The sequence below is a fragment of the Chenopodium album genome, chromosome 21 (assembly GCF_948465745.1).
Source record: "Chenopodium album chromosome 21, dcCheAlbu1.1, whole genome shotgun sequence".
NCBI classification, from domain to species: Eukaryota; Viridiplantae; Streptophyta; class Magnoliopsida; order Caryophyllales; family Amaranthaceae; genus Chenopodium; species Chenopodium album.
In genome coordinates, this window is record NC_137854.1 from 13,165,777 (window position 1) to 13,193,403 (window position 27,627).

Consider the following 27,627-nt stretch of genomic DNA (forward strand, 5'->3'; position numbering starts at 1 on the left):
AAGTGTACCAACATGCCTCCAAAATCGAAAACCACCGCAATCATCCCCCAGCAGCGCTTTGCTTCCACCAACCTCAACCACCTTCCATTAAACGAACAAAAATAAAGAACATGCACCACACACTTGCAATTCAAAGATGAAAAATCAGAACTTAATCAAAATTATAACATATAAATCAATTGATAAGGAAATATTACATGAAAATCTAGATGAAAAATCAAAATTATGACAAAACCCACAAATTTGATCAAACATCTCACTTGATCTAATATAATTAAAATTGTAAAATGAAAATAAGAAACCTTAGATCTTATACAATTGAAATTTAAAACCAAATCTAAAGTGAAAAATCAGAAATTGAAGATCTAAAATTAAAAATTGAGAATTAAAACCACATTTTAATTAAAATTAAAATCAGAAATTTAAATTAGAACAAAATAAAAAAACTTGAATCGAAATTCTAGCATCATATGAACACCACCTACAACACGAATTGATGAATGACGAGGGCTAGTTTGAGAGGAAAGAGAAGGGACGCCACCGTTTGCATCCACCGTCCAGCTCTATTTTCAAGTCTACTTTAATTTTGACTAACACTTAAATGAGCAAAAATTAACCAGAATTAACACCTAAATACTCGAAAATGCAGGAAATTCGAACACAAAAACATATAAAAAAAGCAAAAAAAATTAGGAAAAACTAAACAATTGTTTCCACAATTCGTCGGAATTTCGACGCTTAATTATTGTGAAGTAAACAACTAGCACTCAAATTCAAACATCTAATTCAAAAGGCAACCAAAAAAATGAAAAATCTGGAAAATGAGTATCAAAATTGTTCAACAAAACGAGCAATTAGTAGAAGAAAAGATCAAAAATCAAATTAGAGGATAAAACAGATATTTAACGGTTCAATAGTACAAGGGTGTCACACAAACAACCCAGATATATCACGATTACGACAATACAACCCAAAAATAATCATCACGATCGGACTTTCGCGAACCAAACCGCACCGGAGTTAGAGTTTGAAAGCAGGGGAGTGATGGTAATGGGTCGTTGTTGTGTGTGTGCATGGTAGGGAGAGAAGTGATTGGTAATTTAGGGATGAAGTTAGAGGAGAGAAGGGTTAGGATTTGAAGACTGCAATAAATCGAATGATGCAAGGGGAAAACTGAGAGAAAAGGAGAAGAATTACAACAGAGGAAATATCAGATCAATTCTCATTACTAATGTTCTGATGCATTGCACCTTAAATACATAATAAGACAATCACATGCTTTATTACACAGCTCATCAAATAACGGCCAAGGAGAATCTATCTAGAAGCATTCAGCCAATCATGAGCTTACAGTAGCTGTCATACAATAGCAGAAATAACAACCTTGTAACAAACTTTGATTCTCTAAGATAAAAGACTAAGATAGCCCTGCTGCCCTGCTGCTATACCTCTGCTTAATACCCCCCTTCAAGCTGAGTGCTAGAAAGGGAACTGCTAGCACCAAGCTTGCTAAGAATGTCTTGATGCTGCTTCACAGAAAGACCCTTAGTAAGAATATCAGCAAGCTGATCCTTAGAAGAAACATGGACAGGAACTAGATCACCAGATTTCACCATATCTCTCACATAGTGGCAATCAATTTCTATGTGTTTGGTTCTTTCATGTAGAACTGGATTTGCAGCAATAGCAAGAGCTGCCTGATTGTCACAGTTAAGTAAGGTTGGACCAAGTTGAGTGATGCCAAGGTCCTTGAGTAGAGATTTTAACCATGTGACTTCACAAGCAGTTAGAGCCATGGCTCTATATTCTGCTTCACTAGAGGACTTAGCCACAACTGACTGCTTTTTGGCTTTCCATGAGATTGGTGACTTGCCAAGAAGAATGCAGTAACCAGTAGTGGACCTCCTGGAGGTTGGACAGCTTGCCCAGTCACTATCACAATATGCAGTCAACTGAGCTGCAGAAGAATGAGTCAACAAAATTCCCTGAGTTCTGGTACCAGCTAGGTATCTCAGAAGTCTTTTGGCAGCTTGTAAGTGAGTAGAAGTTGGAGAGTGCATGAACTGACTGAGAAGCTGTACTGTAAATGATATGTCAGACCTGGTAACAGTTAAATAAATTAACTTTCCAAGCAGTTGTTGGTAAATGACAGGGCTAGGCAAAGGATTGCCTTTATCAGCAGCAAGTTGTAAATGAGAGTCAATTGGAAGTTTCAAGGGTTTCACTTGAAGCATGCCTTGCTCTTTTAAAAGATCAGTAACATATTTCCTCTGAGAGATGAAAATTCCCTGGTCCGTATGATCAATTTCCAACCCCAAAAAATATCTTGAAAACCCCAGATCTTTCATATGAAAGTGAGAAGCAAGAAGTTGCTTTAACAACATGATTTCACTGTTATTATTGCCTGTGATGAGCAAATCATCAACATAAACAAGCACAACAGTAATAGAATCACCCTGAGATTTAGTGAACAGACTATAATCAGATTTTGATTGAGTGTAACCAAAAGAGAGAAGTGAAGATGAGAGTTTCACAAACCACTGCCTAGGTGCTTGTTTAAGTCCATACAAAGACTTGTTCAGTTTACAGACAAAAACTGTATTTTTGGCTGGTGTTTTTCCCTGAGAATCAACAACAATCCTGCTTCCCTGAGCTGTATATCCTTGAGTTTGTCAAGAGATTCAGATTTGTGCTGCTAGAGATAAATCCAGGTGGATCTTGAGTAGTCATCCACTATTGTAAGGAAAAATCTGTATTTTCCTCTAGTACACACCTTATATGGCCCCCAAATATCCATATGAATAAGCTCAAATGGCATAAAAGCATGAGAGGCACTGAGATCATATGGCAATTTAGTGAATTTTGCCATTGGACAAGTCACACATATTTGACTGTTTGAGCTGATAACATCCTTCACACACTGAATATGTTGAAGTTTTCCAAGAGAAGCATGTCCCAATCTATGATGCCAAATAGCAAATGAAGGTTTATCAGCAGAATTTTGAGCTGTGAGACAAGATAAAGGAGAAACAACAGCAGAAGAGCCATCAAAGGGAGTGTTCACCAAATAATATAAGCCATTCCTAGCTTTCCCAATCCCTTTGATCCTTTTTGTGACTGTATCTTTGATGACACAATGAGTTTTGCTGAAGGAAACTTCACACTGAGAGTCTTTCATGAGTTTATGAACATACAGCAAATTATGCTTGAAGTGAGGAACTACAAGCACATTCTGCAAATAAAGAGAATTAGGTAACTCCACAGTTCCAATATGAGAAACTTGAGCAGTAGCTCCAGTTGGAAGATTGATTTTGAGATGATCATTACAAATTCTGGGATTTGTGAGAAAATTCAAGCAAGAGGTCATATGATCAGAAGCACCTGAGTCTATAATCCACTCCTCACTGTCAGAAACAGTGGTGTTACAGGAAACCATGCCAGAAAAACTATTGTCCAGCTCATCATCAGTATCACTTCCTTTAGCTGCAGGAAGTTGTTTCAACAGCTGAAGTTCTGTTTCTGGATCTGTTTCTGGTAGTAATAGCAGACCTGTCATCTGTAATGTGTGTGGTGTGAAAGGGCATGGATCTGATAGGTGCTGGAAGGTGGTAGGCTATCCTAGTTGGCATCATAAATACAAATCTGGTTCTGTAAAGCCAGGTGTTAGATCTCAGGATCAAAAATGGAACAAATCTGTACCAAAAATGGCTGCTATTGCACAACATATAGAACCAGCAGGCACTGTATGTTGTGCAATAGCAGCCATTTTTGGTGCAGATTTGTTCCATTTTTGATCCTGAGATCTAACACCTGGCTTTACAGAACCAGATTTGTATTTATGATGCCAACTAGGATAGCCTACCACCTTCTAGCACCTATCAGATCCATGCCCTTTCACACCACACACATTACAGATGACAGGTCTGCTATTACTACCAGAAACAGATCCAGAAACAAAAATTCCTGAGATGCCAAAGTTCCTGCTATACATTGCAGAAATATCTAGGTCTGGCTTAGGCATAGGCAAATGCAAAATCTCTCTTTGGCTCTCCTCCTGCTGCAGCATTGAACATGCTGATTCTACAGTGGGTAATGGAGTAAGCATGAGCAGTTGGCTTCTCATAGGCCCAAAGTGCTCATCTAAACCATTTAAGAACTGAAAAAGTCTATGTTCTTCTTGGTATTTTGCAATAGCATTCATAAATGTTCTAATCTCAGCATTAGATTCATTAACAACAGGCAAAACATTCATAGCATCTATTTCCTCCCACAAACTAGTCATGCTAGTGTAATATACATTAATAAAGCTATTGTTCTGTTTCATATTGTATAGATCTTTGTTCAGCTTATATTTTCTAGAACATTAGACATAGAAAATCTTTTTTCAAGCTGAACCCAAGTTTCTCTTGCTGTGCTAATATATAACACTGATTTTTTAATAGTATCAGACAAGCAACTATGAATCGAAGAAATTACCATGGAATTGCAGGTATCCCACTGGTCTGCTTTGACTGGATCAGCAGCATAGGTCGATCTGAGCACTATTCCATGAATGAAACCAGCCTTCTTCTTAGCTGTCAAAGCTATTTCCATAGATCGTTTCCAGGATCTGTAATCAGCAGAACCAGTAAGCTTGTCTACACTGATGGAATAGGAACCATCATTTGGATGCAGGTATAAAACACTGCTTGTGTCTGCTGCCATGATTTTATATAGATAGTAAGGATTGAAAGAAAGAAGAGAAGAAGATCAGAAGAGAAGGAATCAGAAGAAAGAGCAGAAGAAAACAGCAGCAGTTATAAGAAGTTGTGAGAAAAATGAAACAAATGAGAATGAATTCCAATCTGCAGGATTTAATCCCGATTTTGCATCAGAGCTGATACCATGAAGACTGCAATAAATCGAATGATGCAAGGGGAAAACTGAGAGGATTAGAGGAGGGAGGATGAAGTTAGAGGAGAGAAGGGTGAATGAGGTGAGAAATGAGGGAAGTGGCGGCTAGGAGGGAATGAATGAAGTAGGGTTAGACTGTTAAGAGTGCCGTGGAAATGGAACAAACAAAATTCTTTTTCTTTTTTTTTCAATAAATTATACTGATAGAACAGTTATCTGTAAGGGGCGATCTATATCATATGGTGTTATATTTGGATATATCATATAAAGTTGTTGACTTAGACAGGCGCTCTATAAGTTTTAACATACAAAACGCTTATCTTACATAGGCGCTCTGTATAATGCTAGAGATCGCCTATGAAACTTGACCGTTATGTATGGTGTGTTTCTTATTCCCCTTTTTGTGGTAGTGACTACTTCACAACACTTAAATCATGTCCTAAAATTTAGGACACGTTGAACCACAATGAAGCAGTTTCCTCGTTTGATGATGAAGACTAAATCAAACCCAGTAGTGCAAGTTTAGGAGTTAGTTGATTTAAAACTTTCTGAAAGAAAAAGATATTAGGTAGAAGATAAAATCAGAAAGAACTTTTTAAAACCAACTTCCCTATTTTTTAGCAATCAATAAAATTCAATCTTTTTAACCAAATTAAAAACGCATTCCACTTGATGTCAACCCCTAATTATTCTCACTTACATAAAACCTAAAACATATAAATATTTTAGACTCTATAATCCTCTAGGAAGTCTCTGCTCTGAGTCTTCTTTCTCCAACTTCTACTCCGAAGCTTTTGTTCCTTCCAAGAACACTGCAACAAGTCTTCTGATCTTTTTAAGCTCCAGTTCCTTTGCCTCGAATTAATCCTGTAACTTATAATAAACAAACTACACAACTTATCAAGGCATTAGTCCATTTATTTGACTTGTGTTATCATCAAAACATCAAGGGCAACAATATTCCCCCTTTTTGATGATGACAAACAAGGCAAACATACTTTGAGCAAAAATAAAATCAAAAGACAAGTAAACTACTGTAAAACTAAAAGAATGCTTTATAGAGGAATTTAAAGAAAGGTTTATACCTGACTGAGAACCAGAGAGACACAAAACTTTGAAGTAGAGATGGATGATAAGTGTGTAAGTAGTTTGCCTGTATACTTTCCCCCTTTTGGAATTATCAAAAACACAATATATATAGGGCTGGCAAATGGATCAGGTCGGGTCGGGTTCGTGTTCGGGTCAGCTGATTTCGGGTCAGCTACCCCTCAACCCGAACCTGATCCATTTAAGTTTTCGGGTTGAGAACCCCAACCTGAACCTGATATTTTCGGGTTCGAGTCAACCCGAAAGTAACCTGAATTAACCTGATTTTTTTATCTGGGTTTAAATCAGGTCATTTTGACTTGAAAATGACCTGATAGTAGCCGGGTTCGGGTCAACCCGAATGTAACTAGTTTTCTAAATTAAGTTATTTAGCAAGTCTAATTAAAGATTAGATACAAAAATATAGTAAACACTAGTAGAAAATTGCAATTCCCCACCGGTTCAAAACCCCCCTATGCCACCGGTTTTGAAACGCTGGGCATTTGGGGGGTGGCAATAATCGTATAAAAAGCCACCGGTTCAAAACCGGTGGCAATATATATTTTTGCCACCGGTTAACCGGTGGCAATAACCCTTCCCGCTTTTTTTAAAGAGGTTATTGGCACCGGTTCCTGGTCAAAACCGGTGGCAATAATGGCCAAAAAAAAAATAAAAAATAATTTTTTTTTGCATTTTTTCACTTAAAATGATATATAAACACTTACATATATTATAACTTACATTTTTTTCATAAAAAAGCTGTAAAATTACAATATTCCCCGAAAAACAAAGTGGCATGAACGACATGAATTTTTAGGCAAATTCTCAACCAGCATTAAGCCCGTTATCAGGTTGTCCAGGCCCTTCTTCACTGCGAGCCCTTACAGTAGTATTTGGTGAATTCTTTGCTTGGTTATTTGCCACTTCCTCCAACTTCATCATCCTCATCCCGAAGCAACTGATCTAATTCTGGCCAGACTAATTCTTCCTGAAATTGACCGAATTCAGTATATTTTCACCAAATTACAAGTTCATTATTACGGAAGAAGTAAAATTCCAGACAATACAATCAATCAACTTATAGCATTTTGAACAAGAACCTACACAAATCAGAGTAAACAAATCATAAATCAGATAAAAAATCAAACCAGTATTTGGAATAAACAATTTACAACAGCCTCGGTAGGGCAGAGCAGAAGTGACAAGTGAAAGTAGCTCTAGCAGAGCATATAGTGCAGCATCTCAGTCGGCATGACCAAGTTGCTATGCTGATTTTCAGAAATGTAGCACATGACAAGTGCCAAGAGTCTCTCAGGCAGGACCAAGCCACATGCACAGGCCACTTTCAGCCAACTTAGAACAAAGGAAAACTCAAAGATTGGTTTTGTACATATGTTCACTAGATCTTCACCAAAAAAAAAATAATAAAGAGGGGGGGCTATATGTACTCAGTGAAGTCCCCTTACTAAATTTTGCAAAGAGAGATACCGGTTGTCACAAGCAACATGAGAAAGAAAAGAACTGCACTCAGAATTCACAATATATGCACATGCCTCAGGAATTAAAAATATATGGTAACTGAGAAACTTATAGTCTGATTTATGTGAGGAGTCCAAGTAACATAGTAGTCCATAACGACATGGCCTCCAAATCAATAATTTATGACTAATACATAGTGGAGATTCATGCAAAATGCTTAGAAGTGTCAATTCTCTATGTTCATTTGATGACTAGACACCTGATCAAATTTAGTGTATACATTCTATAGAACTACTGCTCTGATCAAATTTAGTGTATACATTCTATAGAATCTTTCATGATACTTACTCAGGGTGAGCACCAATAAGAGCTACAGCCATCATCGTACAGTTATGAGCAGCTTTTGATTGCAAGTTGTCAAAAGGGGAGCTTCACCATCTTTTAATTTCTCAATAGGGGCCCGATTATCAGCATAGATATGTGATGCAACTACCTGAGAGAATTATAAAATGTAAATACTAAGTCATGATATGCAAAATGGAGCTTTTCTAATTGTACATTGAAAATGGGCTTATATAACATAGAATAAAGAAAAAAATCGGAGTCATATATTAAGTGGGCCTCATATTTACATATACACATTCTCTCATGTAAATAGACTAGCAAAGATTTTCTTTGTTTCCACTAAATACATTACATAAAAAATGCAGAGAGCCCTGCACAAAGATTATGGGCTTATAAACTTTCATTCGCAACTGATCTATTGTTTTCTCAATCACATAAGCTGGTGTCATGACTGATGTAAAGTGAAGGCAGATAATAGTAAGATAGATAAGTTTGAGCAAAGTGAACCACATTTATGTGAAGAGATAAAAATAAAGAAAAACAACATATCATGATTGCTAATATTTCAATGATTATGTTATTCTGTAGTTAGGCATTTTCTTGTTAATGAAGCATAGAGAGTCAAGTATAGGTTGACGATGATAAGCAAAATCTCAGCCTAATTACGAAATATGGTTTATATTATATAAGCAAAACAACATCTAGCATCTTGAGTATTAAGACTTGCAAGTGCAAAAGACCTCAAGCAAGTTTAATGAGGGACAAAATCAGGCCCTACAAAAGGCATGAATATTTAACAATCTAAGACTTCCCAGTAGAATGATTAGGTATTTGCATGTTATAATGCGGTTTCCCATTGGAGCTATATTGTATTAATAGAAAATTTAAATGAAGGAATAAAACATATAATCAGATAATAGCTAAAATTAGGTTTAGCATCAGCAACTCAGGAGAGAGTGATAAAGTTGAGACACCTACGCATCATGCAAGTAAGACCTTGTGGGCAAAAGAAACCCTCACAGCAACTTTTACATTCAGAAGTTCGTGCAGGTATCTCCTTGTCAGTAGTCTCCAAATCAATTTTTTGAACAGATGCAGTGCTGCAAGCCCATCCGGGCTCACATCCAGCAACCCAGGAACTTAGATTACAGTTCTTGTTAGCTTGAAGGCCACCACCATCAAAGAAGCTACCCAAGTAGACCCTTATCTCTGCTTCTGTGCACAATCGGGATGCAGCATCTGTATGCCAATGTAAAAGTTCTATATTACAGCACTGTAAGAAAATTGGCAGTGATTAAGATGAATTATACATAGGCAACAAATTAACATAAAGTATGCTACCTAGTATCCATTACAAATCACTTCCATCACCAGCACAACATTCTACAAAACTATTTGCAATTTAGTACAGCTACATGAAAAAAGGACTGATGTTGTATGCCAAAGGAACTAGTGTTGTATGAGAAAAAAAAAATCAAATTATAAGCCTCCTTTTATTTACCAAACAGTATTCTAACCTCTCAAAATCAAGGGGAGATTCCTCTTTAAATACGTTATGCAATAACTTGGTATTAACAAAGTGTAAACGATATTGACCATGATGCCACATTAGCTAATTTCACAAGTAATCGACATGAACAGGGATGTGCATATAATTTTCTAAAATGGACTAGACAAACTATGAACTGAGTTAGAAGGTCTGAAGCTTAAGTACACTTCTAGTCTTCCAATATGATCCTTTCTTATTCTAAACAAAAGAATGAGCAGCTGATAACCAAGCAAAACACATTTCCCATTTCTTGCACATATAAACTTCAGGGAAAAAAAAATCTGTGATTGTCACATTTTCAATTCATGCCATCCAATGATAGTTTTTGTTGTGATCTCGCCAAGTCCTTTATGTATTATATCAGTCAACTTTGTGCTTAATGTCACATCTTCTCTGACTGAGATAGAAGGGACAAAAGATTCACAGATAATGTACCAAAAAGGTTTGATCATACCTTCAGTTTTTGCCATGCATGTGGTCCAAAAGTCTAAATTTGAGTAAATGAATGTCTATTATTTCTAGTCATATTAAGTGATTTATAGACAAAACCAAAATTCAACATTGATCACAGATAAAAATCAAATCTCAACATAACAAACCTACGTGAATATACATATCAAAGACAAAATCGATAAGCCCCATATCAAGTTCAATTTTTTTCTGTAATTAGGGTCAGATTATCACGAAAATGCAGAAAAATTATCAAGAGACATCCTTTACCTCATCATCATCAAACTCATCACCATACCCAACCTTCACATGGCCACAATACCCGGGTTAAATCCCGTACGGCCGTACCCAAGTTCGCTCCACTACACATCAGTAATTTGAAAGCTCAAAAACGCAGATCTATATGATTTCAAGAAATCTGACAATGAAATGTTGTCAAAATTCAGTAATTGCGGTGCTGCATGTATTTGAGAAAGGAACAATTTCTATGGAGTAATATAGAATTAAAATCGAAAATCAGAAAACCCTTGGTTTCCAAAAACATGAAATTGTAAATTTGAGAAAAATAAAAACTCAAAAATCACGAAATAAAGAAATTAATTAAAGAGAAAAAGAAGAAAAAAGCACGAATCTTCAGGGAAAATCATTTCACGAGGGGGAAACGACGAGAGGTGGGTTTGTATCAGCTCCTTGCGCCACTGCCGCCGTTGCTAGGACCGACCGACTGACGCGCCGTGAACATGAACAGAGGGAAGTGGGAGGAATGGACGGCGGCACGGTGGAAAGAGGAAAGAGAGAGAGAGAAGAGGGAGATCTAGTTGAGGAGAGAGGAGAGAGAACACGAGATGGAGGAAAGAGAGAGAGAACGCGACAAGTGAAAGAAAATAGAGGGGTGATTTTTTATTTTTAATTATTGCCACCGGTTTGAACCGGTGGCCTTTAAAACATATGCCAACGGTTCGGTTTGAACCGGTGGCAATTAAAAAAACCCTAATCCCGCCCATTTTTTCCCCACCGGTTTTATAAAACCGGTGGGCATGGCTCGGTGCCTTTTTATATTTTTCTACTAGTGAAACTAAATAAATTACAAATCAGAATTCAATAGCAACTAATGTTTTTAATTTTTTTTACAAACTTTATACAACATAGTTCTCAAAAAATGTACAACGTTGAAGCAAGCTGAAGCAAGTTGAAACAGAGACTTGAAGCAAGTTGAAGCAGAGGCTATGTTTGTGGCGTGTGAGGATCCAAACCTGATAAAAACAATTTAAGCAAATATCAATAATAAAGGACTCAATCCCAACAATACAAAAAAAATTATATAACACACAAACATTAATTAAAACAAAAAATACAATACCATATAATTAAATAATGGTTTGAATAACAACTAAACAACAAACAACATTAAAATTAGGCTTTGAATAGCAAAGAAAAACAACAACAATAGACATGCAAGATTCGTATTTAAACAACAACAACAACAAAAAAAATCGTATAAAAGCAAAATTCAAAATAGCAATTACCTTGAAGGTTGATGTGGTGAATCTTTAAACACTTAAATTATGAAGGAGAGGAAGATTTAAGGATGGGAAAAACCGAAAATAATTGATTTGGATCGTAGGTTTAAAGAGTTTAGAGTTGGAGAGAGGATAGAGGAGAGAGCCTAAACGGCTGACTGTGTGAGGAGGAGGCATTTAGGATTTTAGGGTTTTAGATACTAGTTACATATTTGGGCTTGGGCTGAATTTTAATCAGGTTTGTTCAGCTTTTTTTTTTTTTTTTTTTTTGATTTTATTTTTTTTAATACCGTATATGTTCGGGTTTATCAGGTCGAGTTCGAGTTGACCCGACCTGATTTTAACCTAAAATTTATTTCGGGTTGAATGGGTCGTTTTCGGGTTGAGATTTTCAACCTTAACCTAACCCATTTAATTTCGGGTTCGGGTTCGTGTCGACCCATTTAAGTATTCGGGTCGAAAAACTCAACCCTAACCCACTTTTTTCGGGTCGGGTTCGGGTCGAGTTTTCGGGTCGGGTCAGTTTTTGCCAGCCCTAAATATATATAGCAAATTATCTCAAGCACAGCACCATAACATGGTTTAATGATAAGGGAAAGAGTATATAAACAATCCAAGCAGAAACTATGCATAAAATATTAATAAAACATCCATCCAAAACCAATGTTAAACACCAGCCAAAAGTGTACCAAATTCACAAGTTCACAAAAGAAAACAAGTAATCCTTATCATCATCATAAGCTGGAGGGACAAGGAACAGGTTCAGGCTTCATCAGGGGTAAGTTCATCAAGCTTTGCTTCTATCTTCTCCACCACCTGCTTGATTGCTTCATCTCTAGCTTGAGCAACCTGGAGAAGCAAAGCCTTTGCATCACTTGCACAATCTGCAACAGCCTGTTCTAGAGCATCCACCCTATCAGTATTTGACCTGAGGTTGAAGATGACTTGATGGAGCATTTTCTTCGGTTCCTTTAACTCAACAGAAACTACTTCATTGACCATAGCTGGGAACCAATCTCTGTAAACCCTGTACCTGCAGGAGCAGTCTTAGGAGGAGACTCTGGTGGTGTAGGAACACATGACTCCTTCTCTATTTCTTGTTTCCTTAGATCAATGAGAACAGGTTCCACTTCCTTGGGGGCACTCCTCTTTGAAAACCTCAAAAATTTTCTCTTTCTTTCCCCTATTCCTGGACTCCAGCATCCTGCACATCTGCCTCAACAGTCTTCTCCCCCTCTCTCTTTTTCTCTTTCTTGTCTCTCTCTTTCTGTTTTCCTCCCTCAACATCCTTTGCATCTTCTGCTTCCCCGTCAATTTGAGGCTCCTCTTCATCATCTAAAGCTGCTAGTAACTCCTCCAAACACCTATACACTACATGTGACCTCAGATTCCAAGAAATGTTCTCTGAACAAACTCATTGTTTTTCAGAGGCAGGGGTTCATATTTGGAGAGATCTAAATCAAAGCTTTCAAAGACAGTAGTGAGAAGGTTACCATAGCCAATTTTCTAGTTTCTTGGAACACAGTAATCAAGGTGTTGGATCATAATGGAAGGAAAGTTGATGGGAATTTTGTGTTCAGGATAATATATGAAGATCAGAAGACTAAAAGAATACAGAACATACCTGAACTAAACTGAACTGAAATTAAGCTGAAATGAACAGACCCTTAGTGTATTAAATAACCAAAAAGTTAAAAACTCTTCTAATAAGCTCCTCACATGAATTTTTAGAGAAAGAGTTTTCAAAAATCTTTTTCAAATTTTATTTGTTTTTAAAAAACCTATTTTTAAGACCAATAGTTCATGTCCAAACAATTTTTTTAATCCAAGCATAAATATAGGCCCAAACGTTTTTATTTCTGAAATCTAGCCAAAAATTTAAAGAATTGAAGCCCAAAACAATTTCTCACTTAAAGTTTACTCCCCTTATCCCCTGTCTTGCGGTTTCGACCGATCTAAGAAAGCTCCCAAGATTTATTTCCTTCATTTTTCTAGTTCAATAAGTGTGATATACATCAATGCAGCCTCTAAGATTTTCCCTATTCATTCCTCCTAAAACAATAGAGTTAATAATAATGTTGCCCCTTTTGCTCCGAATTGTTTGCCTTGATTAGAGCATAATTATTTCTTTCAATGTCGAACTCCTACCATTTAAGTCAACGAGATTAAGAGTGCGAGAAAGGATTTTCTTATTTATTTATTTATTAATTAAGTACTTTTTTTGGGGGGGGGGGGGGGATTATTAATTAAGTACTTCATAATGCTTAGGTCCCATTTACTTCACCTTATTTTTACTTAACTGAAATTATTTTTACTGGACTGAAATTATTTTTGCTGAACTTAAATTATTTTTACTGAACTTAAATTAATTTTATCGAACCTAAATAATTTTTTACTGACTGAAATTAATTTATTACACTGAAATTATTTTTGCTAAACTAAAATTTTACTGATTTTCTATTATATTTTTTCTTTAAAGTTACTGAATTTTACTAACTAAAATTATTTTTACATAATATTATTCTTTTTTAAGGTGAAGTGAACAGGGCCTTATTGTGTTTAAGAGATCTATATTATTTATCTCGTTGGATTTTCCCCTTAAAAAACTTGTTAATGAGTACAGTATTTTTAAAGTTTTAGGCCCTGTTCTCTTCACCTTAAAAAAATAATATTAAGTAAAAATAATTTCAGTTCAGTAAAAATAAGTTCAGTTCAGTAAAAATAATTTCAATTTAGTAAAAAGAAGTTCAGTTCAGTAAAATTCAGTTTTCTTAAAGAAGAATTATAATAGAAAATCAGTAAAAATAATTTAAGTTCAGTAAAATTAAGTTCAGTTCAGTAAAAATAAGTTCAGTTCAGTAAAAATAATTTCAGTTCAGCAAAATTAAGGTGAATCAAACAGGGCCTTAGTTAAGTAAAGTTAATAAGGGAGAAAAGGATCAAATTATTACTCGTGTATGTCTATGGGAGAGTAAATTAGTGCCGCCCTTTATATCATTTATAGTACTAGTATAAGAGTAGGGGTGGCAATCGGGTTAGTGGGTCGGGTTCGGGTTCGGGTCGATTTTGGGTTATGCTTGGAAACAATCAAAGATAGTGTAAAACTTAGTATAATTACGAAATATGAAATTTTGGTGAAATTGAGTCGAATTCGGGTTATTCGGGTTCGGATCGGGTCGGGTTCGGGTTTCTCTCAATAACTTCAGGTCGGGTTCGTTCAAGTTATCGGGTCGGGTCAGGAATTGCCAGCCTTATATAAGACAAACTTAATAGTAGGTTAGAAAAAATAAACAACTTGTACGAGTATAAGATAATCCCTACCTTATAAAAAGTGGGAAGTTGTTCTTATGAACAGTGGTCGGACCTTTATACCCTCAAAATTATTTATTTACATTTTTACCCCCACAATAATTAACACCTTCTGCCTTCAGCTTTCTCTCTCCTCTCCATGTGTCTTTCTCTCCTCTCCCTGTGTCTTTCATCTCTGTCCGAATTGCCGAAGAGAAGTGAATTCAGAATTGCAAAATTCATCACTTCAATGGAGAAAGTTCTAAATTTACAAGAAAATTCTAAATTTACAATTCTCCATTGAAGTGCTGAATTTTTAAATTCTGAATTTACATTTCCAATTGAGAAAAAATGATACACGAGATGACATCAAAGGAGCATTTCGTGGTCCATCTGCTGGTGACGACCACGGTGAGGAAGGGAGTACGACAGCACAGCTGCCTGTCGAGGGGGCAGCGGCGGAAGATGACGGCCGGACTTTATGGGAGGTGGGTCACCGGTGCCTCAGAGTATTGATTTTTGCTCCTGAATTTGCCACCAATCAGGTCTGGGCTATTGTTCATTTCCAACTATTGAAATTTGTGACTATAAATTTGAGGTTCTGAATAAAATTTGGATAGGGAAAAATGGTTTTTGATTGTTGTTTATTTGATGGATATATTTGTAATAGTATAAATACATTGATTAAATTATTGATTTTTCTAGCTGGGAAATTCATAAAGTGAAATTGATATGTAGTTCATATTCGTGTAAATCAATGGCATGTTTGTAAATTAGTGTGAGTCTTTTGTTCAATTTTTATGTGTAAAAGTACACCATTTGGTATATGATTTCAAACTTTCAATACATCTACTGTATTTTGCTCTTTTTTTTACATAAGGGGATTTCACTTTATCTCTTACAATTATAAAACTTATCTTGGATATTAATAGCTTGTTTGTGCTACTTGTTGGTACTTATTGCTTTAGTTTATGAAGCAAACAATTCTACAGTCAATTGCCCTGCTCTATTGTTTTTGATTTGTCATGAAATTCTCCTTTATTATTGAATTAGTTATACGTTTTTAGCCAACATTGTTTTATTGGCGTGATATCCCTTTATAAGCTTTAATCAAGTATTGTGTTCTAGATTAAGAAGACGAGTATGTTGGAATATTGATTGACATTTATTTGTGAATCTTCTTGTCTCTTAATACTAAGTTAATGCTATTTTTGCTTGTTATTTCAGTTTTTTCTAATTAGATATCTTCACAGTAGATATATTATGTATTGTGTGCAATATTGTAGTTTCCTGTGGGCTATGTTTCCTTAAGTGATCTGCTGAAAGGTCTTCCTTGGTATCTGAATCTTTTTTGGATTGTCTTGATATCAGTTCTTCATCCTGATGTCAGTTTTTTCAACCAAATTGCCTCTGATGCTGAGATTCCTGTTAAATATATGAATTATTTCTGGAGGACATCACACTTTGCACCTTTTGATCTTTTAATGCTGTATTCAAAATTTGCATGGCTGTCAAATGATGGTACTACATTGGACATCTACTCCATGCAATTCAATTGAAAAATAGATATTTCCTTATTCTAAAATTTGAGCATGCACATACTTAAATCATCCCTTCATCAAGCTTCTGTCATTATGTGACGAAAATGTGTGATTCCAAGTTATATATTGTCATGGCTTTATTGCCTCTGTGATGCAGATTGGACTCCGCAAAGGATGTAACTCTGTAGCTGAGGCACGCGCTGCTGGGTTCAGTGAAGAGAATAAAACTTTTGGTGAGATGTGGGAGACCATTTCCAAAAGTGATTTTGTGATGCTGCTGATTTCTGACTCTGCTCAGGTTGCAATCTTACTCCTCTAGCGTGGAAGTTTTATTTTCTCACATTTCTAAATTGCATATTTGAATTAGTTCTCAATTGCATATTTGAATTAGCGTGGAAGTCTTTAGCATCCTTGGGTTGTCTTATGGATTTGTTTTGGGGAATCTACAGTCTTTGGGAAAGGAGTTTCCCAAGAATTTCAGTGTGATTGTTGTATGCCCAAAGGAAATGGTGCCTTCTGTAAGGAGGTTGTATGTCCAGGGTAGAGACGTCAATGGTGCTAGAATCAACTCTAGCCTTGCCGTTTACCAGGTTTGGTTCTTTTCATTGATTCTTGCTAATGCATTGTACTATTCTTTTCTATGAAATAAGATAAATTATATCTACAATTTCTCAGTTACTATTAATTTAAATTTCTATCTCTAATTGGTGACTCAGTTAAATGGATGAATTTAAAAGGTCTACTCAATTAATAAGTAATTAAATGAGAAATAGAATAAGTCCATGACAACATTAGTTACTGCCTACTGAAGAACCAAAAGGTGGAAGATGGAAGAAAGCAAGTAGGGATTCAAGGGAATAATCAAAGGTTAAAAGAAAGCAAGAAAGCAGTTGTACAAATCAGAGCTATTTACAAGCAGCAGGTTCTCGAATTTACTTGTCCAACAACTGAAATTTTCACTTCTATATGTGATGGGTAAGCACAGTGTTTCTTTTACCCCATGAATTCCCATTTTTAAAAAATCGAGAAACTTCACATTATTTAATTAAGGGTGTTTTATATTGTAGCAGATTTCCCAGAATATCCTACAACATCAAAGACAAGAATGAGTGCTCGACAACGGACGATTTTAGGGATTCCAAAACCTAAACGCCAAAAGCAATCAAAGACAGGTGAATTTCTCTAAATAATAAGCTATGCATTTCTCTGAGTTTTTAAAGAGTTGTCTCAACTGAATGTTTATTTAAAACTGCTTATAGCTGGTGCTGCTATAAATATCGGCCAATCGCTGCCTACTAAGCCCATGGAGTTGCCTGCCCCTCATTTTTGCGATAAGTGTCGTGCAAAAAAAAAAACTAGCCTTTGAGTCATTGCATTTTTGTTGCTGTGATGGTGAAGTTGAAATTGCTTCTAATGCTTTACCCCCTGAATTAGATAAACTTTATACTTCTAATGACGATGATTCGGATCATTTTCAGACATATTCTCGCCTTTACAATAACCTCTTTGCTTTTAGCTCAATTGGTGGATCAATGGATGGGGATATGCATAAAGGAATATATGCTTTGAAGGTTCATGGCCAAATTTATCATAATATTCCTGACCTCTTGCCTGATAATGAACCACCATAATATTTACAGCTTTACTTCTACGATGCTATGTTTGAGGCAGAAAATAGACATCGTCTTTTTCCAAACTTACGTCCGAGTATAATTTCCTTGATCATGGCTATTATGCTTTTGAATCCACATGCTAGGTTTTTCAAGTCTCTTCGGGAGACTGAAGTCACTAAAGAGACTGAAATCAGGCTCAATAAACACCCCGTTCTTGATCAACGTGTTTACAATGCTCCGACATCCGAAGAAGTAGCTGTGATATGGAGTGAAGGTACTTCATCTAGCCAAAGAAACAGCCCACATATCATTGTTCATGGGAAATCAAACAAGAGCCATAGGATATATCATTATTATGGCTGTTACGATCCTCTACAATACCCGCTTCTATTTCCTCGAGGTGACTGTGGGTGGCATCACGGTTTACTAAAAATGTCTCACGGAGGACGGTCCCAGGTGGAAGACCTTTTAAATATTGTCATTTCAGACAATGTTCAAGAGGCAGCTGACTTGGTAACTGAAGAAGGTTCTGGTAAGACAACTAATTGTGACTACTTACACCAAAAACATGTTATTTCATTTATGTCAATCCCGTATTAATCATGTAACTGTAACTACTTTTATAAAAACAAATGGAATTGCAGCTGCTGCTCGGGGGAAGAAGGGCAAGCTTATTTCTTGCAGGGAGTACTATGCATACAAGTTTCAAATGCGTGATGGAAATTTCATCCTACGGGCTGGGCGGCTGTTCTTGCAATATATTGTAGACATGTATGTGAAGATAGAGAATACTCGGCTGGATTTCTTTAGACAAAATCAGGCACAAATTAGAGCTGAGCTATATCAGGGTTTAGTAGATACACTTGAAAGCGGTGAAGCAAATGCATCGAATGTAGGTCAGTGTGTTATCCTCCCTCCTTCCTTTTTAGGGGGGCCTCGTGATATGCAACGACGTTATCTCAATGCTATCGCTCTTGTACAGCGTTTTGGGAAACCGGACTTATTCATAACAATGACCTGCAACCCAAATTGGCCAGAAATCAAAGCAGAGCTGGCACACGGGGAAAAAGCACAAAACCGACCCGATCTTGTAGCTCGTGTTTTCAGAGCAAAGCTTATAGCACTGGAAAAATAAATAAAAGAAGAACAAGTGTTTGAAGAGGTGGCTGCGTTCATTTATGTAGTTGAGTTCCAAAAACGTGGCTTGCCACATGTTCATATGCTCATTATTTTAAAGCCGGAATTTAAGATAAAGCATCCAGACTCATTTGACAAGTACGTGTCTGCTGAAATTCCTTCCCATGAAAACCCACACTTACGAAAAGTGGTCTTAAACCATATGATACATGGCCCATGTGGGAAGGATAACCCTGAATGCCCATGCGTGAAGCATAGAGGAATGGAAGGGAAGTGCAAATACGACTATCCTAAGTCTTTTTCAGATATTACAACAAGCCATGAAAGTGGGTATCCTGAATACAGACGTCGGGACACAGGGGAGTCTATTGTGATTCGAAGGAAAAGGTTGGACAACAGTTGGGTCGTTCCATATAACCCTTATCTATCTGCCTTATTCGACTGTCACTTGAATGTGGAGGTATGTTCAACAATTCAAGCAATTAAGTACCTTTACAAATACGTTTATAAAGGACATGATCGGGTATCATATAACATACAAGCTTTATCAGGCCCTGTAAATGAGATTGAGCAATTCCAAGCAGGCCGTTGGGTATCCCCTTGTGAAGCCGCATGGAGAATCTTTGGGTTTGACCTGTTTGAGATGAGCCCACCAATAGTAACATTGCAAATTCACCTGCCTAATCAGCACAGTGTGAGGTTCTCTCCCAATGAACAACTAGCCTCTGTTCTTTCAGATAGGCGCCGAGCCCGTACTTCATTAACCGAGTTCTTCAGAATGAACAACACTGTCCCAAACATACCAAAATACACATATGCAGAATTTTGTGAGCATTATGTGTGGAATTATGGTACAAAAACATGGTCTAAGCGGGCTAATGTGCGAACTGCAATAGGGCGTCTGACTTTTGTGGCTCCATCCGAAGGGGAAAGATATTTTCTTAGGCTGCTACTAATCAATGTAAGGGGACCAAAATCATTTGAAGATTTACGAACAGTCAACGGCCACCTTTGTGCAACATTTCAGGAAGGAGCCTTGAAACTTGGCCTCCTGGCAGAAGATGACGCCGTTGATAAATGTATGGCAGAGGCTGTTACTGCACATATGCCAACAGCTTTGCGTAAATTATTTGCTACAATATTAATTTTCGGAATGCCAAGAGATCCCCTAGCCCTTTGGCAAAAGTACTACATTCATTTGTCCGAAGATATCAGACACCAAAATCCAGGAATGGAAGACAAAGTGAAGGCCCTTACTGTGCAAGGGGTTGAGCGTTTCTTAGAAGAAATGGGGAAAACTTTGGAAGAATTTGGCCTAGGGGTGTTGATAAGCAATGCAGACTCCGGACTACGACAAACAAAGGATATTGCTGATGCACTCAATGCCACAATACCGGTTGAATACATTGAAGCCATTGACAAGCTCAACCTTGCCCAACGCGATGCCTTTTATTGCATCATTAAACATGTGCAGCTTAACAAACCCGGTTCATTTTTCGTTGACGGTCCGGGAGGCACTGGCAAGACATACCTTTACTGTGCATTGTATGCTGCTGTTAGAAAAATGGGCAAAATAGTTCTTCCAACAGCTACGTCCGGAATTGCTGCCTCAAACATAGTGACTGGGAGGACAGCCCATTCACGTTTTAAAATCCCCCTTGATCATACAGCTTCCATGTCTTGCAATGTATCTAAACAAAGCAGCTTAGCTGGTCTTCTACGAGAAAGCTCCTTGATTATTTGGGATGAAGCATCAATGGCAATCAAGGAAAACGTAGAGTCATTAGACTTGCTGCTTAGGGATTTATGTGATAGCCGTACAGCTTTTGGTGGCAAGGTTGTCGTCTTCGGTGGGGACTTTCGGCAAGTATTGCCTGTGGTACCCAAAAAATCACAAAAAGAAGCCGTACAAGCGAGCTTAGTCTCTTCTTATCTATGGCATGGTTTCAAACGAATACGACTTAGTCAAAACATGCGAGCACGGACAAATCCTGCATTCTCTGATTTCTTGCTTGCTTTAAGGGACGGCCGTATGCAAACAGAAGAGATAGCTGACATTCATCTACCAAGACAACTGGTTGTGCCATTTGAGGATGAAAACTACTCTCTAGACCAGCTTCTCAGCCAAATATTCCCGGAACTGACCGCAGGTAGTTTCAGTTCCAGCATCTTCGCTGAACGTGCAATCTTGACTCCCCTCAACGATGATGTTGATGAGATAAATACTCTGCTAATTGCAAAACACCCAGGTCAGGCTGTAACCTACAAGAGTTTTGATGTGTTAATTGATGAAAATTGCAAAATTTACACAACTGAATTCCTAAACACTTTATGCCCCAGAGGAATGAGTCCACATGAACTGGTTCTAAAGGAAAATTGCCCCGTTATTCTGCTGAGGAACCTTGCTCCAACCTCTGGCTTATGCAATGGGACACGACTCATATGCAAAAGATTCTACCACAACATGATTGAGTGTGTAATTGCAACTGGCCATCATACTGGTGAATATGTATTTCTGCCACGCATTGACTTGCGGCCCTCTGCCTCAACTAATTACCCGTTCCAGTTCCAGCGAAAACAATTCCCAATCAAGCTTTGTTTTGCTATGACAATCAACAAAGCCCAGGGACAAACACTCACTCAAGTAGGGATATACCTTAGACGACCTTGCTTCTCTCATGGACAACTGTATGTTGCCCTTTCTCGGGCCCGGAATTCTAAACATGTAAGGGTACTGACCAAGCCTACAACTGAAGATCAGCATGTATACAGTGCAAAAAATGTTATTTCGTTTGAGATCTTACTACGATCAGGTGTTACACATCAATCTCCTTCAAGGTCAGTATAATTACAACCTCTTGATTTATTTTTAATAATGTATGCCGCTCACCTAATGAGTAGCTGCTAAAGTGAAAACCATTCTTTTATGACAGGAACACCTGAAACAGGAACTTCGGTCTGCTTATCTTCACGATGTCCAGTAACCAAAATTTCAGCCAATTTAAAATTCCAAATGAAGGAGAATATTTCAATAAACTTAGTTCATCTTTAAATTTAACAAACTGTTGTTGTTTCTTGAAACAATCTATTACTTCTTCTTCTGAAATTTTGTACATGCGCTTACTTTTTTTTTTTTTTTTGCTTTGGTTTAGATTCCATAATTTGTGCCAGCCCAATAAAGGTTCATCCATTGACAGATGCATTTATATGCATAATAAGAATATCTTGAGGTTTACTCTTATCTCTCCAGATCAGAGAAGAACCTACCAAACTCTGTTAAACTTGACAGCATCCTTCAATTTTTTTTTTTGTTTTTTTATTTTTTTTGTGGAAAAAAAAGATGTCATGAAATATGCTGAGAATCTTTTATGTTGCGCTACCCCAATTATAATTTCACCTCAATTTCTCTCTCCTCTTATTTTTAAGCACTCTCTCTCTCTCTTTCTGCAACTGCAAGTGCAAGTGATCCAGGTCTCTTTCTCCTCTTATTTCTCTCTCTTTATGCTGTGCCAGTCTATAGCGGTGACAGTAGCTTTTTCAAGTTCTAAGTCATTTTGTGGATTTGTTATTGTATAGGTGTTGATGTTAAGTCGAAGGTGCCTAGCAAGGTGGAACTCGAATTTGGCAATGTCATCCATCTATCTCAGGTACTTGAATTGGTACCTAGAATTTCTTGACTTGATTAAATGCTGGTGTTTATAGTAGGCTTACTATGATTTTTTTTTGTTCTGTCGGGATACTTTAAGTGACGTAAAGAAGGATAACGAGCCTGTAGTACTTCGTGTCAAGGTAGAAGGCAAGGATCATGTGCTTGGAATTCTAAGCCAGTCCACACCTCAACTGTCCTTCGACTTGGTGTTTAACTCTGAGTTTGAGATCTCGCACAACTTCAAGAATGGAAGCGTTCACTTTTTGGGGTACCACACTGAGATGCCAATGAGATATCCTTTTTATTTGTTTTGTTTTATAACTTTTTTTTAGCTTTAATTTGTTTCAATGATCTTAAATTAATCATTGCAATTGAAAGTGATTGATGCTCTAAAATTTTCAATTATGGTTAGATGCACAGAAATAGTTTCTGTGGGTTGTGCAAATAATGTTAGTAGTTCATACCTGACCTGTTGAATGTGTTGTTCAGGTTTTTTGTTTAGTTACCAATTGCTTATAAGAATTTATTTCTATTTTGACTTGTATTATCTGGCTTCCTTGCCTTTGTTTCTTCTTGTGCCACTGATGATGAAATGATGTCTGATGGTGATGATGAATCAGATGAAGAGGTTCCAATTTTGCAGCAACAAAATGGTAGATATTTTTTAGGACAAAGTATTTGAGTTTTGTGTTTATTTGATGCATGGCCTGATGTTATTATCTCTTAGGAGTAGCCGCTGCTGCAGCTCCTAAGCCAAAGGCTGCTGCAAAGCCTGTCAAAAATGCTCCTGTTGAAGAAGAAAGCGATGAAGATGATAGTGATGATGATGACTCTAGTGATGAGGTACCAACTCATAGTCTTACATAGTATTAGGATGAGTTAACTGTTGCACACAAGTTAAATCTTCTTTTTTTTTGTCATTATTGTGGTATATATGTTGACCTGGAGTATTGCTATTGCAGGACATGGGAACACCTTTCAGCAGTGAACTTGGTAGTGATAGCGACGATGATGAAGAGGATGATGACGATGATGATGAGTCAGATGAGGATGACACACCAGCTAAGGCACCTGCAAAGGTGTGCATTCGTTTTACTACCTATATAATATAGTTCTATCAGGTTACACTATTGATCTTATATTCTTATGTATTTGTGTTTTACGCTGCATCTAGCAAGAAAAGGCCCAATGCTGATGCTAAGACACCCGAGTCTAAGAAGGCTAAGCATCAATAATTAGTGGGTCTAAATTCCTCCTTTTTCCCTTTTTGGAAAATTCACTAATTTGGTATTTTTACTGTTGTTTTTTTTTTCCCTCTTGAATTTTTTTGCTATCAATTTCAGTATATGCAATATAATTCCAACTTTTTATGGCTTGAGTTTAATTGAGTTTTTTTTAGATAAACTTGTTCTTTTTTTGGTTTCACGAATCAATACTTGTCACTTCCAACCCAAATCTGTTTCCTTGGCATATTGGTTATAATTGGGTTTTTTTTAGATAAACTTGTTCCTGTTTTGCTTTGATTAACTCTATTATTTTCTGCAATTTTGATTTTTTGAGTTGCTGATAAATTCTTTTTAACTTACTAATGGCAGATTATGACAGAAAATATACTGGGTCTTTAATAATTTGGTTCATTCATTTTGACATTTCTACTCTATAGACTACCATTTCTTCAGCCAAAACAAACTTCACTTCCATATGATTATTTGGTTGGCATTCCACATAATATTCATTAGGCTGTTAAATTGAGAGGTTATAGTACATTTATTGCGCAGCATATTCTGTTAACAAACAGTCACAGGAAGCTTCAAATACTACTTAGAAATAATTAGCAATAATTACTCCTAATTACAAATAACTACAGCATAATTCTTTTCAAATTCTTTGCATTTAGATCTTATTATCAATACAATTAAACTCTAATTAAAACCAAGCACAGGAAATGCAAAAGTTTGAAACTGAAATATTGGTCTTAAACAACAATATATATATCTATATATATGTGGTTTATTCTCTGTCATTTCCACCAACGCCATCCAAAGTATCCTTCACTTTTAAAAAAGGTCAGTATTGTTTAGTAAACAAGTATTATATCACATTGGTCATATCCATATCGTTTCTTAACTTACCCTTTCTGTTTTGCATTGTACATATATATTGCTGCAGAGTTTAACCATGAAGCCAGAACAAACTTCACTCGGGAAACTAACTCCAAGCACCAAAGCTTACAAAGTCAGAGCCAAAGTGATAGAAAAATCTCAGCCACAACAATCACCAAACAAGAAGCGCTACCAATGCCTTGTATTTGAGGATACCGAGGTATGTTCACTTTCTTACTAGGCACTTAAAACAGTAATATAAAATTTACAACCGCTTGTAATTCTACTATTGGCCATAAAACCAAAAAACATGAGGAAAATACAGATCTCATTCACAGATTTAATCAACAACCAAATTACCAAAAAAAAGGAAACTCACAACTTCAACACCTAAAAATCACTAACATATTCAACATGACATTTATTAAATTAGTTTATACAAAATGTCATGATTGCCGAGCAAACAAATCTATGAGTTCAACACTATAATTCACATTGCCATGCAGTAAAGAGACTTAAAGAAGCAGGGTCACTTTAGATATGATCAGGTCAATTGGATTTTTATGGCACATATATTCACTTGAACTGTGCTATGCAGGGTAACCATCTTGGAGGTACTCTTTTTGGTGATGAAATAGACACTTTCAAGGACGTCCTGCAACTAGGGAAAGAATATGAGATCGCAAATGCTCCACTGAAACCAATAGATCCAAAGTACCAAAAAGAGAAGATGAGTGCCAGATGACATTCGGCGGACAAACGATCATCGAACCACTAGACCCAACTGCAGGTCCAATTTTGCCAAATTATGTCTCCATCAACTCAATTCCAAAAACAAGCTTCAAAAATGAACGCTTTGGTAATTACAGTGCTAACCAACATCAACTATATTGCTAACAGCACTTTATATAGCAGTCACTAACCGTATGTAATGTGTCACACAGATTTGCTTGCTGTTGTCCTTTACATAGAAGAGGTCAGGAAAGTACCAACATCAGGAGGAAACATGATGGATGTACGTGAAATCATAGTCACTGACCAAAGGTACGTAAACAATGACTATAATACCCTATTATAACAATGTAATCCACCATTTATACAAAACTACAAAAGTATACATGACTCTATATGCCATGATAAACAGCACTGAACAGTCTTTCACCATCTCAATGTGGGGAGGCCTTGCTGTTATTGACACTGAGAAGCTTGCAGGTTGGGTGCTAAGCCCAATAGTTGCAGCCTTCACTCACTTACGGCCAACCACATATAAAGGTAGCCTATCATATCTTCTCAAATTGTTAAAATACCTTAACACACTGCCTAATTCAAAACCTAAAAACATGTAGGGTTCTCCCTTGCAAGCTCAATGTCAACTACTATCATCTTAGATCCTACGGGGGAGGAAGCACATGCTCTTCGAACATGGTAAGCAATGAAAAACACGATATACTTACAATATCTAATGCTAATCAACTGTACTAAATTCGTTCAAAACATCCTAGGATGAAAGAAAAGAAGAAATGCTTCTTGACCAGGCAACAAAAATACTCCACATCAGAACACCATCAAGAACTACACCAGCGAAAACTATCAATGAAATTGAGCAAAAAAATGTAAGGACAACAACCCACACCCCGCTACATAACAAATACCTACCTATTAACAGAGGACTGATGCATTTTCATAAATCGCAGGCAGCAAACACAATGCAAGAAGAACGCCATTGGATACAAGCCACTATCCCTGATGCTCAGTTGGAAAATCTGCTTGCTTACCTAGGATGTAACAACTGTGGAAAGCGCTGCCAAGAAGCAAAGGACGCAACTTTCAAATGCCTACACTGCTAAAAAAACAGTACTGCCGCAGTCAGGTAAGAATCAATTCAAATCAACAAATGCAATAACTACAATAACCAAAATACTAATGTCCCTTTACACACAGGGTAAATTTCATAATCGATGTGAGTGACGCCACTGGGACACTAAAACTCACTGCTTTTGCTGAAGACTGTGAAAAGCTCATTGGACTCCCTACTTCAGAGATATATGAGAAGAAAATGGCAGTAAGAACGGAAAAAAAAAGGGGGAAAGGCCATATAATTCAAATAAAAACTCAACAAAAACAGTCCTTCGAATCCCGCTTTCTAATTTTATTTTGTGCATTATTGGGCAGGGTAATTGGCTAGAATTTGAAGATATAGCTAACAACCTAAAGGTGAGGACCATCAAATTCCAAATAGCACCAACAACTTCTCTAACTAGAATCCGGGTGCTCAAATGGGCTATCAAAGACGTTGAGATTTGACGACACATGAAAGTGCTGAAACAAAATACAAGAAGTAGTCGTTTGTCCTAAAACGACACCTTATACTTAGCTACATATTTACAATAATTTAGTACTACCATATAAGAACACTTTCTGCATATCATTATATCTATCTAAGTACTCCGTACTATTAGGATTAATCTTAAATTATGTGCCATGTAAGAACTCTTTTATTGAAAACAAATAATAAATGGCAAGTTTAAAGATCATTGAACCACTCCAATTGATAGTCACAACACCAACTCATTGCAATTACAAATTTCAATTACTGTACATTTCAACCTAATAGCACCAATCCAATATGATAGCCACGTAAATCACAATTCCCTTTACAAAACAACAGCCCACAAACAACTCAAATAAAAAATAATTAACCCAAAAAACAACTACCATAACCTCATAAACAAAACACAATCTAAACAAAAAAGGCAAACCGCTCCGCGCGCATCGCGCGCGTTGGCTCCCCTAGTCCAGTAAAATAGAGAAAGTAATAACTAATACTCCGTACTTTATACAAGTATTATGCTACTCCGGAGATGGAAGTAGTTGGTTGGAGCAAGCAAATATGGGTTGGGTTATCTAAGTGAACTAGTCTAAATTAAATAGTCAAAATAAACTTGCCTCGATTACCATATCTATTATCTAGTCAA

General features: G+C 36.8%; 2 protein-coding genes and 1 long non-coding RNA gene across 3 annotated transcripts; 1 reads left to right on the forward strand and 2 right to left on the reverse strand.

The window, feature by feature from the left end:
- Nucleotides 1-4,341: 4,341 nt before the first annotated feature.
- LOC145600441 (uncharacterized) lies at nucleotides 4,342-4,704 on the reverse strand. The gene has a single exon (XM_081656337.1). The coding sequence runs from the start codon at nucleotides 4,702-4,704 to the stop codon at nucleotides 4,342-4,344; it is 363 nt and encodes a 120-aa protein (XP_081512463.1).
- A 1,958-nt stretch (nucleotides 4,705-6,662) lies between these two features.
- LOC145602320 (uncharacterized) lies at nucleotides 6,663-10,663 on the reverse strand. Its single transcript, XR_014104531.1, has 4 exons — nucleotides 10,073-10,663; nucleotides 8,778-9,042; nucleotides 7,807-7,947; nucleotides 6,663-6,967 (listed from the first exon to the last, which is right to left on the reverse strand). It is a non-coding gene; the product is annotated as an uncharacterized LOC145602320 (long non-coding RNA).
- Nucleotides 10,664-18,983: 8,320 nt separating this feature from the next.
- On the forward strand, nucleotides 18,984-23,026 carry LOC145600443 (uncharacterized). Its single transcript, XM_081656338.1, has 5 exons — nucleotides 18,984-21,714; nucleotides 21,835-21,857; nucleotides 22,478-22,548; nucleotides 22,648-22,818; nucleotides 22,963-23,026. Exons 1-5 carry the CDS (start codon nucleotides 18,984-18,986, stop codon nucleotides 23,024-23,026), a joined length of 3,060 nt encoding a protein of 1,019 aa, XP_081512464.1.
- The last annotated feature ends 4,601 nt before the right edge of the window (nucleotides 23,027-27,627 follow it).

Bases quoted from the DNA above. Each gene is read 5' to 3' on its own strand.
- LOC145600441 (XM_081656337.1), bottom strand. From the start codon at position 4,704: ATGGCAGCAGACACAAGCAGTGTTTTATACCTGCATCCAAATGATGGT.
- LOC145600443 (XM_081656338.1), top strand. From the start codon at position 18,984: ATGCTCATTATTTTAAAGCCGGAATTTAAGATAAAGCATCCAGACTCA. The intron at 21,715-21,834 runs GTGTTACACATC...CTTTTATGACAG, and splicing joins TGAGATCTTACTACGATCAG to GAACACCTGAAACAGGAACT. The intron at 22,549-22,647 runs GTACTTGAATTG...GGATACTTTAAG, and splicing joins ATGTCATCCATCTATCTCAG to TGACGTAAAGAAGGATAACG.